A 17,065-nucleotide genomic window follows, 5' to 3' on the forward strand; every position below is an offset into this window, starting at 1 on the left:
AATAGCTGCAGTAAATTGTGTGGAGGACAGCGCTGTGATGTGCGGAAAGTTCAATCATTTAAAAATTTCAAAGCCAAACAGATGCTTTAATCTGTAATTAATATATTGATTGAGGTTCTCTTTTGATGTCCACACGTTGTGCATGGAAAAGGTCATAAAGGAAAACTAATGTGTACTCATCATTCCTGTCATAAACATATCATATTCGTCGCCCATAATTTTTTTTGCTTCACAATATATTACACCTATATTACAAAATTTTGTGTTATCGCGTACCTACGGTAAAAGAAATGCTTAGTGTTACTTTTTAGAGACAGAATATTGAAGATTTCAAATCTCTTGCAGAGTAAAAGATTTTATTTATAGAAAAAAAAGAAGACGAGAACGTTGTTGGTATACGAACCTATAAGCCATGCGAACTTGAACACCATTCTTGTACCAAATTAGCTGTGCTGGAGGATTACCTCCCCGGCTGCGGCATACAAGCTCTACATTTTGTCCCCGCCGCAGCGTCTCACCCGGTTGATATCCTTCAATGTACGGCGCTCCGGGCGGATCTAAATATAATTATACATACAAGAAGATTTCATGAGATTTTGGACCCATGACATAACGAGAGGGTGGAAGTGGATACACCCTCGAAACGGGTGATGAAGTAAACAAAAGAGAGGAAAAGAACAAAAAAAAAATGATGAGCTAAATATCACACTAAATACCGACTAATTATTTGTAATATGAGTTGATGTGTTGGGGGGTAATTGGGTGGTGTTTATATGTATGGGTGGTGGATAAAACAAGGAGGGTGGACAGATTCCTCTTACACAAAACAGAAAGCTGGACAGTCGCTCGCATTGGCATATCAGATTGTAGGGCTTTGTGTCTAGCCTGACACGAGTATTCTGTGTAGTCATCATCCGCTGAAGGGTGTAACCGAAGGAGGGATGTGGTTGTATACCGTTTTCCATGCGTCTGAGTCACTTTGTCATCTCGATTGTCTGCAGAGAAAGGAGTGGGAGTGAAAGAAAATTCTGAGAGAAAAATAAGACGATGAAAGGTTCATTTTTTCATCCTTCATATTAATTCAAAAAAATAACATGTATTCGGAAAAATATGGAAATTCACACGTACAGTCTGGTATTGGTTAACGTCGCATGGGATATACTCTTTCCACCCATTAATAATAATGAGTGGAAAGATCCCATGCGACGTTAATCAATACCTGACTGTATTTTTGTAGTTATCACTTCGAATGATTAAGGAAAGGGTGTTGTTGCTTAGAATAATCCTTTTACTATTTAATCTTGATGTCATGTAAGACATCTATCTATTTATTTCGTATGGGATACTTTTAACAGTGAGAGAAAGGGTTTATAAGGATTTTAGGGTGAAAGATGTTAGGAAGTCATATGTCAAGAAGGTGCACAATGCACTAGTTCACACCTTGTTGAAAATTTATCTCCCTACTCAATAATGCAACCTCAAGGGTTTCCTCTATAAACACTCTTGAGGCTTTTGAGGCTATTTTGAACAATTGAAATTCTAAGATTTAATTTAATTCTATCTACAAATAATGTAGAATTCAAAATTAAGTTTGCAATATGTAGTTTAATGATGAATTGCGATTAAATAGAAACTAAAGGGCTTCTTTTAGTGTTAAGAAGTTGAAGGAAAATTCCATTTTATAGTAAAAAAAAATATTATCGAGAGAAGAATAAATTTTATACAAATTGTTCATGGTTTGAAATTCTTTTAAAAAAAATTGTAATCACATCCTTCATCTCCTTAATCTATTACAAATCCTCGTGGATTTCGTATCATTAACAAAAAGAAATCTGAAAATCTTTTAAATATTTTTCCGAGTACAAACTGAAAAATATACATTACATTAAAATCTGTTGAGGAAGTAAATTATATGGAAGAAGGGGAGCTTGTGGTAAATGAAGTATATAGTATAGATGTAAAAATGGAGAATATAATGTAATTACCAGGCTTAAATTCCACATTTCCGCGAAACCACTGAATTTGAGCCGGTGGCTTAGCGTCTGACACGATGCAAGTGAGTGTTAGATCCTGATTCTGACGTACTTCCACCTTAGAATTGTGAGCATATCCCTCAATTTCAATATGAGACGGTGGTGCTAGAATAAACAAAGGGAAGCACGCGTGAGAAAATTGGCAAAATTTTCTCACACAATTGAATTTCATGATAAAATTCAAATCCTTCTTTCAGGAGACTCTCAATTTCACTCTGAGACATTTTTTTTTCTTTTCACTCGACACCCTCCCCCACATCGCTAAGTTCACTTGTTTGCCTCAATATTCGACTCACATCTTTATTACATTTTTCTTCATTCTTCATTACCTACAATTGATACATTATTAATCGTCTTTCTTTACGTATAATACATATATGTATGTGGATAATATATCACTTTCCCACAGAGAATTAAGGTGAAAAAATGATGACAATCTATTAGATAATTCTCTCTTTTATTTTAAATCATATATCATTTGCATTTCCCTCCATATGCCCATATAGTGAATGAAAAAAAAAGTAGTAAAATTGTGCAAACACTGTGCAAATCACTGACTATGAAATTGCACCTAACTAGGCATATAAATAGACTAAAAGAGAATCTATAAAAAATATAATTTCTAATTCACTTTATTATTGTAATCTCTTTTTCCATCAAAGAGCGAAAGTGTTGAACCGAAGAGTGAACATGGGAAGATTCACCAAAATCCACGTGCTTTATTTGCATCTGCCTCTTCAACATCTAACCATTGAACGTCTCTACTGAAAGCCACTAGAGCATAGAGTAGGAAAAATAGTTGGGGAGAGCGGGGCTAATAAAGTCACTTAAGGGTTTAGAAAAAGCCTAAAATATCATATTTCCTGGTTAGATAGAACAAAATGATCTGAGAAAGAGTTATAGAGCAGTAAATTTCCTAAAGAAATGAGCTATACATTACGCTTTATCTTTTTGGGAAATATGATATTTTGAGCTTTTTCTAAACCCTTAAGTGACTTTTTTAACCCCTGTCTCCCCTAATATGACAATGGGACAAATCTTGACCCTTTTTCGATAAAATTTTCTATAAGAAAATACAGAAGAGCTGAGCAAAAAGGGTTCTAAAAGATATCTAAAGTATGGGTTCAATTGGAAACTCTCTAGGAAGAAATTGCCCGTGTTAACCTTTTAAGGAATATTGAGATGTTTCTGTCTGTTGAACGCAAATTTTGATATTTTTTTTATTTTAAAATTGATTCAGAAATTTCTCACAAAAGTCCTGAAAGTTTCTAGGATGTAAATCCTAGATGAAAATGATGAAAGTATATGGAAAACTTAATTCTGGCCTCTTCGCGCCATTTTGAATTGAAATCAGAAAACGGAAAAAAAAACAACAAATATGGGAAATTGACTTTTAAATTATTCAATTTTTTAAGCTCTCGTAGTAGTATTAGAGATCTAAAATAGAACCATCCTCACCTAAATTTTAAATAAAATACTTTTAAAGTTTAGAGAGAAAAAAACTCCAAAATAGTGTCTTTAGCAAATATGTGGAAACACATTGAAGAATTAAAATGATGTACGAGAGAAGAGTAAATAGTCAGCTGAATCGGAAATACAAAATGAATCTCCTAGTCAACCTATATACAATATATAGGATGAGCAATAAATTTTAATGATAGATTGCTACTTTGTGATACAACAACGTGTTGTGTATGGTAATCAATAATAGAAAATTTCATACGCGCGAAATACTTCACACGTTACCCTCGTGTCAATGGATAAATTTGGCAGATGGCGAAAGCAGAATAAAATGAATTTTCGCAGCAAATGAAATAAATTTTGTCAGTTGATTTGTAAATTTTTGCACACATGAAAACCCCATTCAATATTTTATGCTACAAAGGAGATAAAATTACATAGTGGTCTCATTGAGTTGAACAATTGCAGGTATGAGAGGGGCCAAAGTGCCTAATTTTTGTCTTTTAGATTTTATTTTTATAAAAACTATATAAAAAAAATTTGCCAAAAAGATTTAAAAATAAATAAATCTCGTCAAAAATCAACAGTTCAATTAATCAGACTTCTTGTCATTTTTTTATTACCTATAGGTTACATGGGTATAGGTAATAGATTAGAATTATGTTTTTAGCAGTTTATTAGATACTCACATATGACGACAAGTTTGGCATTAGCACGAATTGCAGAATTCAATTTGGCTGGTCCCACCTGACACTGATATTCAGCATCATCTTCCAGTGAGGCATTGGAGATTCTCAAATTGTAGATACCTTGAGATCGATCACCTAACACCGAATACCTCGGGTAGCCAGGTATCACAGCAGAAAATCCTATTTGATAAAGAAAATCAGAGAAACACAATATTAAATAAACTATTTTGCCAAAATCTGGTATTGAAACTGAAATGTTTATACACAATTTTCACCCAATAAGACCAAATGACTTTCAATGTATGTATATTATTCTCATCCTGTTGCGACTATACATTCCATATTACATAGCATTCAACACTATAATTTGGGCACCACTAACATTTTACAGATGGTTCGATTTGGATGCGTTGGAGGCAAAGTACAGAAAATATCATTTTAATTGAGCATCTGGTCTATACATATACATAAAAATACTTATTTCGGGTCAAGGTTAGGCATTCCAGAATTTATTGAGAAATAATGATCAATGGAGGAAGTATCCCGCCACACAAAAAACACCACCACTTTAATTCGTTGTAAAATGTGTGTTTTACTTGGCATTAAACATTTTCCATTTGAATTTATCATTTTGTAAACTGTAGTTATTAATTTAAGTGCGTTACAAATTTATTTTCATACAACAAGAGTACAACAAACATAATGTTAAAATAATTCATCAATTTTGGTGGAATGAGCAGACTTACATAAATTAGTACCAATTAGAAGGAAAATTGAGGTATTGAGCTCACTATAAGTATTTTACTAAATTACACGGCTTGTAAAGATTTTTCAATTTATTTTTATGTATTGAGATAAGTAATGAAATATGTAAGTGGTAGGTATATGCAGCTTCTCAACCGGAAGACATTTAGAATTTAATTCACTAATAAAAATTTTCCATCCCCCTCTAGATAATAACAATATTCTAACCATTTAGCTATCTTTCTTTAAAATCACTTTGTATTATTATGGATGTATAGTATATAAGGGATGGTCACGTTATTTTGGAAACTCTACAGGAACAAAATGGCCAAAATGTGAGAATTTCAAATAATTTTTCTGAGCACAAAAATTTATTTTCTAAATTGAAAATACTGAATTCTTATCAATATTTGGCCATTTAACAAGAATGCAAGCAAATTTCGAATTTTTGGTTTCAAAATTGGCTTGAAAATCGCTCTTGAAAGTCCCCGAGTTTCCAAAATAACGTGACCATCCCTTATCTTTTGTACAGGACTGTCATTAGTGGCTTTTTTTCTCGAAATTAGTTTGTTAAACGATTAAAATGTGAGTATTATGATTCCTCCTGACTATGACAATAAAAAACGAAAGTTTTTCAGTTCTAAATTTAAATGTAATTTAATTTCTTTTATAATTAATTTTTTTTAGGAAATTGAGGACAATAAAGAATTCATTTAGTGAGAAAAAATTAATTTTAACATCCATATAACAATTAAAACTGAAAAGAAATTTTTACTAAATGAGTTTATTCGTTTTTGTATGAGAGAATTTGCTTCAATTGACGAAACAATTGAGATACGTTTTGTAAGGAAATAAAAATTAAACGTATTTTCTAGGCAAACTTCCCATTTTCCTCCCAAATCATGGCTTAAAAATGTAAATAGTTACGTCACTATGATGTTTTTTGTCTCTTTCAATTTACAATGTACTGGTAAGCTGACCAAGCTTACGAGAGCTGTGTTTCTTTCAGTGTACCAATTTTGTGAGAGCAAACTAGAACGCGAATTTGTTTAAATACATGCAAAATCGGGAAAAGTTGAAAAGTCATCCCCTAAGAAATCTTTAAAATGCCATATCTCGGGAACGGCTCCATAGATTTTCGAGTTTGAGCTATCGTTGGAAAGGTCTTAACTTCAACTATAACATATTAAAATATGAAGTAAATCGATAATGGCATTTTCGAAATATTCGAGTTCGAAATTTTCGAAAATTTTGATTTTGACTTTAGCGCCTCTCGTGGTCATTTCTCGAACTTGTAATGTTCTAGACATTTGTAGGGCTTCACGAAACCATTCATTTGCACTTGAGTTGATCAAAATCGGACTTGTAGAACCCGAGATATGACATGTCAACTTTGGAAGGCTATATCTCGAGAACGGATCCATAGATTTTCTTCATTTTTGGCATGAAGCTAGATAATATGGTCAGCTATAACATATCAAAAAATGAAGCAAATCGATAATGGCGTTTTCGAGATATTCATCGAAAACTCATCGAAAATTTTGTTTTTGATTTTTGGCCCCCTAGCGGTCACTTTTGAAACTTTGGATGTTCTAGAGAGTTGTAGGGTTTGTTGAGATCTTTCATTTGACCCCGGGTTGATCAAAATCGGTCAAGCCGTTTTCGAGTTATGGTCGATTTTCGATGAAAAATTGTGGCGGCCATATTGACTAAACGGCTTGACCGATTTTCGAAAATGAGGTATCGTTGGAAAGCTCTTGATGGCCCCTACAACATATCAAAATTTCAGATTTTTAGCTATTACAGGGGCTGAGATATAGCGAAAACAAAATTTTGAGGTTATTCAAAATGGCGGACGCAGGGGTGGGGGGTAAAATTTGACGTCATAATCTGACGTCTTCCAGTCGACTTTTAAACTTTGCCGTTTACCGCAAGTCTCTATCTATTACCGTTCTCTTGCAATTTCGGGTTGAACCACGGACGGACGGCCGGCCGGCCGGAAAAAAAATTTTTTTGGCGCATACGTTTTTTGGAATGTGGGGACCCTAATTCGTGCTCATACCAAGTTTGAGCCCGTTCTGACGACTTTCGATTTTGCTCGGTACACAAAAGCTGTGTCTGAAAGAAACACAGCTAAAACATTGGCTCTGAATCAGAGCCTCTGACAATATATCTGCGAGTTTTGAGTTATTTTTATGTTTGATATAAGAGACAAAAACCTCAATAGTGACGTCATTGTTTGAATTTCTGAACAAATCTTTGTCTCCGTTTTCCCAGTGATCCCAGTGGAAAATGAAAAGCCTTTTTGTGCAGTTTTTGCATCTTTTTATTAATATTTTTTATACAATATTTCGCACATCCCGAATACTTGATTAATTACTTGATTAAGGGATTTTCTCATTTACGCAAATGAATAATCTCCTCTGTATATACGCGTAATGGTAGTTGAAATAAAAATAGAGAAGTCATAAATAAATTCTCATTCATATACAATACATTGTACATAAATTAGTTATATTAATTTGTCTTTAAAGAGCATTTCTCCTTAATGTTTAAAAGTCCTCCAAGCAACCTATTTATTATATAGAATTCTCTCGGGGCTATCACACCCTCATCACATGGGTCAAAAAATTTAATCTTCATGTCATTTCGTTGCGCATTGAAAAATATCGCGACTGTCACAATTTTCTCTCTCGTTCTTGAAACCGTATTATATTATATTCTATACTCTAGAGAGAATTGGGTGGGACTGGGGTGGGTTTATAATAAATTCATTCTTACCCAAAGCAAATCCATCTTTGGTCCATTGCACTTGTCCCGCGAGATTTTGCACTTCGCATCTTAGTAGCGCCTCAGAACCCTCGAGAACTTGAAGATCTTGTGGGATAATTCGAAATTTCTGCTGTTGACCAGTCACACTAATTGGCACTATACATAGCACTGAAAGAAAAAAAGAACAAGAAGAAAATGAATAATTTTAATTTATATATTCCCAGATAGTATTCTATACAATTTATTTTCCTTATATACATACATACAAATAGTTAGAAAAACGCAGAGGTGTAGGAAGAAGGAATTATGAAGAACTAGAGCTTGGGGTTTAATTATTCCCAACTAATATGATTGTATTTCTTTCATTTGCAAGAGAATCGGATGAAAAAAAAAAGAAAATGATGGAAGAAAACATCAGAGAGATATCACAATTCGTGGGAATGTCTTCCGCAGGTTTTCTTCTCACTCTCATCTAGTTCTAAACATAATGCTTACTCGTGTATGGTATGAATTATGTAAAGTGCAAGTTGCTGATTATTCCTGGGAGAGCATTTAAACCGAGACACTCTCTGGATATAATGTAATTGTGACTTTAATTTTATTGTACATTGACCTCTGTGGGGGTTTCTCGCATCACACATTTTCGTATAACACATCGTATTATATAAATAAGTACATATTTATACACATCTCCTACCATCGAGTGTTGCATGACAAATTTAATTATAGCCCACAAGTTTGTTTTATTTCTATATGCATTTAATCACTTTAGTTTTCATTTATTTTTCTTTAAGGACTGTGCTGTTAACGCTGATAATATGTAGCTAAACTAAATTCATACAAAATTAGAATGTAGGAGTGTTCAACCTCACTCCTCCAACACTGCTAAATTCTAAATATATAGTTAATTAAGGAATCAATTCGATTTTGTAGGGGAAAAAGCTCCCCATTTACGAAATCATTTAAAACATACATAAGTAAGCTTATAAGTAAAAAAGAAAATAAATTGCCGAGAGATTTCCTTTTGTCTTCTCTGAGGACAACTAGAAAAATCCGTTATATATTTTCTCAAAAATGTAAAAAAAAAAAATTACGACACTTTTTCGATTTTTTTCTCATTAAATGCATAAAAATTATCGTAAATTATTGTAAAGGATATTAATCGTATTGATGACGTCATTGTTTGCATTTTTGAACAAATCTCTACTGATTTTTTCCAACCTGGCTCGATTGGTTCCTCGAATGAAGAATTTTTCCGCATAAAAAATTAGGTAAACTTCTTTGAAAATTTTATTGAATTGTCATCACTTTAAAAGAATTTTCTTTTATTAAATGTATAAATAAATTGTAAGTATAATTTTATGTAATTTGCTCTTAAGGGCCAGTCATTAAATTTTGCTACTGTGAGTTATAGAGAAACAATAGCCATGACCTTTTGCATAAAAGTCTCATAGCATGGGTATAGCAAAGTTGTAAACCCCAAATGGCATGAGAATTAATTGTGGAGAGTTAGAGAAATTTTCTGTGGGTGGACCATGTGCCTCCCCCACCGTTATATTTTTCTTTCCATCTCTTCTACTTCAAAGACGACCACAGTTCCTTAATTAGACTTACACATCTTATAGAGGTTACAATTATGAGCTCGCACGCAACATGTTGAATTTGAAATTTATTCAATTCTCACAAAATTAGTAAATATATGAAATGGGCTGTCAAGACGACGAGGGAAAAACAGAGACTACAAAAAAATTAGAAAAAAAAAATAAAGATTGGTGGTAGTGAATGGATTTCCTGGGATTGTCCCTATTATGATTATACAGTGAAAAATCTCCCATATTTTCCGAGAAATATAACATGTCCCTCGTGTATCCAAGTTCAATCATGAGGAATTTTCACAATTTTCCAACTTTACGATCTTCCAATGGATACCCCAAATGTTGTAAAGGGAGGATTTTATATGAGATATATGGAGTAGGTATTTGAAAACTTATTTTAGCAAATTGAATTGACTTTATCTATCAAAATGCACTCAATATACCCCCCAATTCTGATAACAATAAATACACCCATTTTCATCACACAAGATAGCATCCATGACATGGAAACTAACAAAAACCATTATTCCTTATATTGTAGTAAAATTTGAAACTTTCCTCGCAATACAAAATGAGGCAGAAGATTTAAGAAGAAAAAAAAACCAAAGAAAATTGTAGAGAATCCAATAGTTTACAATTTATTCAACAATATAAGGAAAGAAAAGAGATTCAATATTGATTTCCCCCTCGCAGAGAGGGTTCACAGGGAATATGGTACAAGAAAAAAGGAATAACATTGCGACAGAGATATCATAAACCAATGAAATCACTTCAATACTTTGCTCAACTAAATTATTGGTGAATTTATTGGTGAAACATTTTGTAAGTCTGTGCTCTTTTTCGCTGAGCCACTTAGTATACTACGAGAAAGTTCCCATTTTTGGAAACTCTCATATATACAGGGTAAGAATAGACAAGGAAGAATCATGGGGGATAAGAATAGTTATGTATAGTTTCGTGTTCCAAGAAAAAATGCAATAACTTCTGAATAATTTATTTTTCTTCCCATGCAAACAAAGATTATTTTATGTATCCTAGGTATATATATATATCATCTCATCAAATCCTACAGGAGTATTTTTCACATAAAGTATTCCAAAAGAGATAAAGATGGACTAAAAGTTATACGCAAGACAAATTCAAAGGAACTCCAACTTTATGGTATAAGTATGCAATAAGATACGTTATACAAAACTAATGCACATAATACATAGTATATAAAGCAATCGTCACGCTGTGAGATTGAGTGTTGATAGAAGAACATCATAGCACCTATCGCTGTGCTATCAGAGTTTGAATTTAATCAACATTGAATATGAATCATTCTAGGAAATTATTAAGCGTCCAGTGACACACAGTTATATAGTAAATAGTTGTTTGACAAGATTCTATTTTCTATGCAGAAGCAAAAAGAAGATCATTTTTCTCCTTATCTCCATTAAAGTGCGCACTATCAAAATATGAATACATTATCTTTTATACTATCTTGCTTGATTACCAAGAAACTCGTTAAAACCGTTGCATTGAGTCATGGAGAGAAAAAAGACGATTCTTGACCTGCAACATTGGAAGCAAATTATGCTATGTATTTTTCAATGCTCAAGATATATATTGCGCTTCAATTTTACGAAATATAATTTCCACAGAATTATTTAAAGAAAATATTTAGGAATGTATTTTAGAGAATAATGAAAGTGAATTGAATTGAAAGAGTTTCAAAGGAAAATACTTAAAGAAAACGTTAAAAAATCAATTTCTATGTAAGGGGGAGATTCTGATAAAAATCTTTTCTTTTCTTTTCTGAAAACTTCAAAGTTACTATGTATAAGTTTTTGACAACTGATGTTTTTAAATCCTTCTATTATCATTCTATAAAAGAAAAACAAAGAATTTGTTGTTCCAGAAAACAATCAGAAAGATCTTTAATGAGCCTTGGAAAAGTAAATTTTTCTTCAAAAAACCCGAATAAAAAAAAAGAAATAAAATGTCAAAATCTTATAAGACTTTACCCAGATTATCAAAAATCTTATAACAGATAAATTGCAAGAAAAGAAAAGAAAAGATTTATATTAAAATCAACCCCAAATCTGAAGTTTTCAGATGGGAGAAGTGTCCTGATCGCAGATTTGGCTTTCCAATAATTTTTTTAATGTGAACTCATATTAAAAGAGTAAATATAGATCAATCCATTATTTTGATAAATCGGACAGAAATGTAGCTTAAGGAATGAGAGTGAAATAATTTCTATCTTGTCACATGATCCTTAAGATTTATTCTGCGAAAATCCTTTCGTCATCTTATCCTCTCTCCAAGCAATGCCTTTCAAAGTCACCTTCTGCGGAAATCCTCCTTTACGCTATACACATAGATATGTCTCTATCCTTTTGAGGACACAGGGGGTGAAATCTAATGGTATAGAGGTGAAATAGAGATAATACTATCTATCTATACACATACAACATATTTATACACCAACTTATTTCTCTTTAGTATTATAAATGCGAAATAGGCGAATGTTGTGCATTTAAACAAGTTTATACCTTCTTAACGATTTCCCAAGACAACTCCTTTTGCCATTGAGAAGCGAGCAAAGACTCAATCTGCTACTGGGGTGCTTTTAATTCACTTCTCTCCTCTCTATGGGTGAATGGTATAAGAACAAGGTGTACAAGTGAGTAAAAGATGAAAGAGGCTGTCTGTGAGAGAGACTCTATATCATGTTCATAGTAGTACCTTAGACGTAGTGTGTTTGTACTATGTATATACATACATACATACATACATAATACTGCGTATAATTATCCTGAGATTGTGGCTTGTTTCAAAATTAATTTATGTATTACATAGACAACCGTTCTTAATACAGACTCACAATCATCTTTATTTCTTTTTTATCCTATGCCTCGTTTCACCGTCATCATCACAAAAAGACTTAATATTCATCTTTTTTTCTTAAAGTCTTTTTTGCATTAATGATTAATACTGACTGAATTAAAGTGATGCTGCGCGACCGTGGTCAGACTGTGAGATTTTTCATGATGGCACGATAGGAAATAAAAGAGTTGCTTAATATTTTTCACGACCAGGCGGGACTAGGCGATAATATTTTTTGTCGTTTCCACCTCTTTAGGCACATAAATTGAGATCTGGGCGACGAAAAAGAAAATGTATGGAAGATGGATTTTTTTTTACATAAGACAAAAAATTAATATGCTGTATATCATTTATTAATTTAAATAAATGAAAATGAGGTACAAAATGTAAGCAAAAAAAAAGTCACACGAATAGCGATTCATGTTGAACTTGATGGTGAAAAAAGGTAGGTATACATAATATACAGTAGAGAGTTTTGTAGAGGTATAGAGTGGGAAAGTAAAGACCCAAGTTGGGGCCAACAACAGCCTCTTGTTCGGGGAGAGGGGAAAAAATTGAATGAATTCAGTTAGTTTTCAATTCATCAATGAAGTTGTGAATGGGTCTGAAACAACTCTCTGCCAATGACGTGGCGAAATAAATTATTCCTACGCGTTTTCTGCACAAGCATACACCACACACCAAAAAGTGATTCAGGTTCTCAAGAGAGACACACAGGTCCACCATACCCACAATATGACAGTAAATGGTGAAAACAACTTGAATGTGAACTTCACTATTTCGATGAACAAAAAGTTATTGTCTTTTAAATTGTTGGGAGTGCATTTTGCTGATGTAGTTTGCAGAACAAAAGTAAATTAGAGTACATACCTAGTTTTGTTAGACTTGGTCAATGGATATAGAATGTATTGTTATGGAAGATTACTCTATTTAGCGAATTGTAGGTTAATAAACATGACGGTTATTTTAAAACAGGTGAATAAATTCAAAGAAAATCAGGAAGTCAGTTTAAAGTCTCTTTACAATACTAATACAACATCATCTTCCTATTGATTATTGTCTGTCTGTAATGTCTGTACTATTAATCTTGGCTAATACTTCCTTAATTCTCTTGATAGAGGAAGAACGTGGTGCAATGCAAATTATGTTGTAATGTCTGTAATATAAGAACATTGTAAATTGTACCTTACATAAATTAATAGAAAGTCAATCATAACGCGTCCAGTTATTAGAGTTGGTATACCACAACGTGGAGGGGTCAGTTTATGCGTTGTATTTCTTTTGTGAGTGGTATTAGAAGATGAACAGTTGAGTATTTTTTAAGTTTAGTGAAATTCAAAATGCCAAAAGTGGAGAACAATAAAATACAGAATAATTTTTATTAATTCATTTATTAGATTCTCATGCGTCCACCGCCGTCTTAGCGTTGGCTACCAACCTCCAGGACAAAACGGTGGAAAAGTCCTTTCACTGGTTGTATATTTGGTGCAGCTTTTTATGGCTGTTACAATTTTCATACAATTTTGTTTTACAATAATTAGTTTTTAAATTATATACCTAACATACAATATACAGGCTTATGGTCTGAAAAGTAACTTTCATAAATTCCTGTGACAATAGGATTTACAGTGTTTGCAAAAATTATATCCAACTGATTGTCACACTTTGTTGTTGATCCTTTGGGATCCAACTGATTGCTTAAATTATATTCTTTCATTAGTTTTACAAAATTCTTGTCTTCCTTTCCTTCATAAGCATTAAAATTAAAATCACCCATTATTATCACCTCAGACTGATTTGCAATTTGAGAGTACAAATTGTCAAATGAATTCTTAAACTTTGCAAATGGAGTTTGTGGTGATTTATATCCAGTGATTATTGACAAATTATTATCGACTTCAATTAAGAATAGGGTGACACTGAAAACTTTTTCTCTATTTGAGTAAAGTTGTTCAGATTTGATTTTAATTTCAATTTTACAATCATTCTTTACATAACAGAGAGTCCTCCAATTTTTTGAATCTCATTATCACATCTATAGATAATTTTATAATTTTCCAAAATTGGTACATCAATATCTTTTATAGTTTTTGTTTCTGAGAGTACAATTATATCAAAGTTTTTGTACCAAATGTCACATTTTACATCATTAAAATGTTTATTTAGGGATACAATATTTTGATAACAAATTTTAAATTTATCCTTATTTTCATGTATAATCTTTTGCATAGGAATTTCAAGTATTTTTTCATTTTTCAATCTTTTCATTTCTCTCTGAACTGGGTGATCTTCACCTTGGGCTTTTGGTACTTTAAATTTGCCAATTATAAACAAACCTAATAGTGATACAACTCTGCTAAATGCAACATAAATTAGATTAATATTTAGCAGCTCTCCTTTTGTAAAGTCAATACAAATTGAATTATATGTCTGCCCTTGACTTTTATGTATAGTTACGGCCTCACCTGGTATTAGTGGCAATTGTTTTCTAGCAATCATAACAGTTTTTGATTTTTCTGAAAAATCAAATGTTATTACTTGTCTTTCAATTGGAACAAGATTGTTTGGAAGACTATTTTTTGTGAGGTAGCTCTGAAAGCGAGCTTGACATTTTAATTTTCTTCCTACTCTATCTTCTGGAAATTCTAGCCAAACAGTGTGAACTGAATTATCGGTTGGATTGAAAGTTATATGTCGAAGAGTACCAGTTGCACCATTAACTAGTCCATCTTCAACATCTATATTATTAATAACCATATACTTTATACCGATTTTCAATTTCAATTCATACATACATCCACCAGTTTTTTCTGGGTCTTGAATTGCAACTTTGGCTAGTATATCTTCTTTAGCCTTTTTATCTGTGGTATTTGATTCTAATACTTTATCTTTAGCTACTGATAAGTGAGGGTCACCAGGGAAATTTTCAATTTTATTATTATTGTAGCTTCGGACATGTTTTCGATAATAAAATAGCCTTATAGCTTCTAAGGGTACTTTATCATCATTTTCAACTTGTCTTGATTGAATTAGTTTTATGTCGTCTTCTGTCATTGTACCGTTAGCCAAATTATTTAGTGCTACAGTAAATGACAAATCATCTTTTTGACGCATAATTTCAGTCAATTCATAATACTTAAATTCTTCCCATAGTACATTTCGTTCCTCATAATCAACAAATTCAGCATCGGTATGCAATAGATTTTTCTCAAAAACGTATTTATCCTTTACAGGTTTCAATTGTTTCAAATCTCCTACAAATATGACAGATTTTCCGCCATAACTTTCATTTACGCCACATATTTGTCTCATTCTATTATCCATTTTAGAATTTATATTTGAACCTACCATAGATATCTCATCTACAATTAGTACTTTTACATCTTTCAATTTTGATCGAATTGTATTGGCTGCATCAGGCGACAAAGAGTCTGTGCATTTTGTATTATTAATTGCAAAGGCAGTATGTATTGTCATACCATTGATCAAAAATGCTGCTTTTCCTGAAGGGGCAGTTAGAAGTACTTTTATAGATTCAGGGTTACTACCTGGCAAATTATCATAGTACTGTGTTATGAGTTGATATAGGCAATTGATCACTTTGGATTTTCCAACACCAGCTGAACCGGAGAGGAAAATCCTTAGTGGTAAATTGCCAGTTCTTATACATTGGTAAATATACATTACTATTTCACGTTGTTTAACATTTAGTTGTTGCAAATTTTTACAAATATCTTCTTTTTGAATTCTTTCTGGGCAAACATATTGAAATGCCTTTTTATTGCTAGTGGTACCACCTTTTTCATCGGGAAACATATCAATTTCTTGATCAGAATCCACAGGATTATCTCTTTCTGGGACATGATCATCATCATTTTCATTTTCTCTATCTCTTATAATTTGTGTCAATACACCATCATCGTTAAAGTAACAAAATTTCTTTCTTACAGCATTTATGGTTTGTCTATTGCTCATATACTTAATTCTACAGTCACAATCTTCAATTTCTTCTTTTTCATTTCGCCATGGTAAAAATAGCAAAACTTGTTCTCGATAATAATTATTGGGATCTTGAAATTCTTTATATCCCTTGTACATTACAATTTTTGATTTTTTTCTCATTCCATACTCTGTAACATCATCATCGTTTTCTTCTTCATCATCTGTTTTCTTTTTCATATAATAATCTGCTGCGTATTCAATGAGTGTTACATTTTCCAACTCATTATCTCGCTTACTATATTTATCAAAAATACTTTCAGCAAATATATTTTTGGAATTTTTATCCAATTTTTTTAGTTGTGCATTCGGTTTCAAAATTCTGACCCGTTCATTAATTGGTCTAGTATTAATTACAACATTTGATCTACTACATCTTGACATAGGCATACATAGACATGACATAGCAGCTTCTTGTGCTGACATAAATTTACAATTACATATACCATTACACATTTTGCACATTTTTTCTCTCAATGTAACATTTCCTTGCTTTTTAGTATCATCATTAATTTCTTTCAACATTTTTGATACTCCTGCTTCAGCTTTTGATACATAATCAGCAACATATTTAGCTAGAGCAAAAATTTCTACAACAAATTGTATATCCATATTTGATTCAATACACATTATTAGGGTTTCATTATAGGCATTTATATTTACTTCTTTACTTGAACGTTTAAGAAACATGCGTGAACGTTTAATATTAGATCTCAAAGCCATTATATATTCTTCTCTAGTCATTTTAAGTTTTTTCAAAATATCTGGGAAACTCATTTCTTCATGTTTATGTGAAAAATATGCTGTTAGATTTGCAATTTTTTGATAATTTTCTTTCATCTTTTCAGTTTTTTCTTCTTTTGGTATTGGCAAAAGTATTTCAGTTTTATCAAGGGGT

General features: G+C 32.2%; 1 protein-coding gene across 11 annotated transcripts in view; it reads right to left on the reverse strand.

Moving 5' to 3' along the window:
- LOC129796028 (nephrin) overlaps positions 1-17,065 on the reverse strand; it is a 75,544-nt gene that overhangs the window by 18,344 nt on the left and 40,135 nt on the right. For all 11 annotated transcript variants that reach the window (XM_055837684.1, XM_055837683.1, XM_055837681.1 and 8 more), the window contains 5 exons: positions 7,709-7,867; positions 4,184-4,363; positions 1,986-2,138; positions 822-995; positions 404-557 (listed from right to left, as the gene is read on the reverse strand). In XM_055837684.1, coding sequence (XP_055693659.1) covers positions 404-557; positions 822-995; positions 1,986-2,138; positions 4,184-4,363; positions 7,709-7,867 — 820 coding nt within the window. The remainder of the gene's footprint in view (positions 1-403; positions 558-821; positions 996-1,985; positions 2,139-4,183; positions 4,364-7,708; positions 7,868-17,065) is intronic.

The sequence above is a fragment of the Lutzomyia longipalpis genome, chromosome 4 (assembly GCF_024334085.1).
Source record: "Lutzomyia longipalpis isolate SR_M1_2022 chromosome 4, ASM2433408v1".
In the NCBI taxonomy this organism is placed as follows: domain Eukaryota; kingdom Metazoa; phylum Arthropoda; class Insecta; order Diptera; family Psychodidae; genus Lutzomyia; species Lutzomyia longipalpis.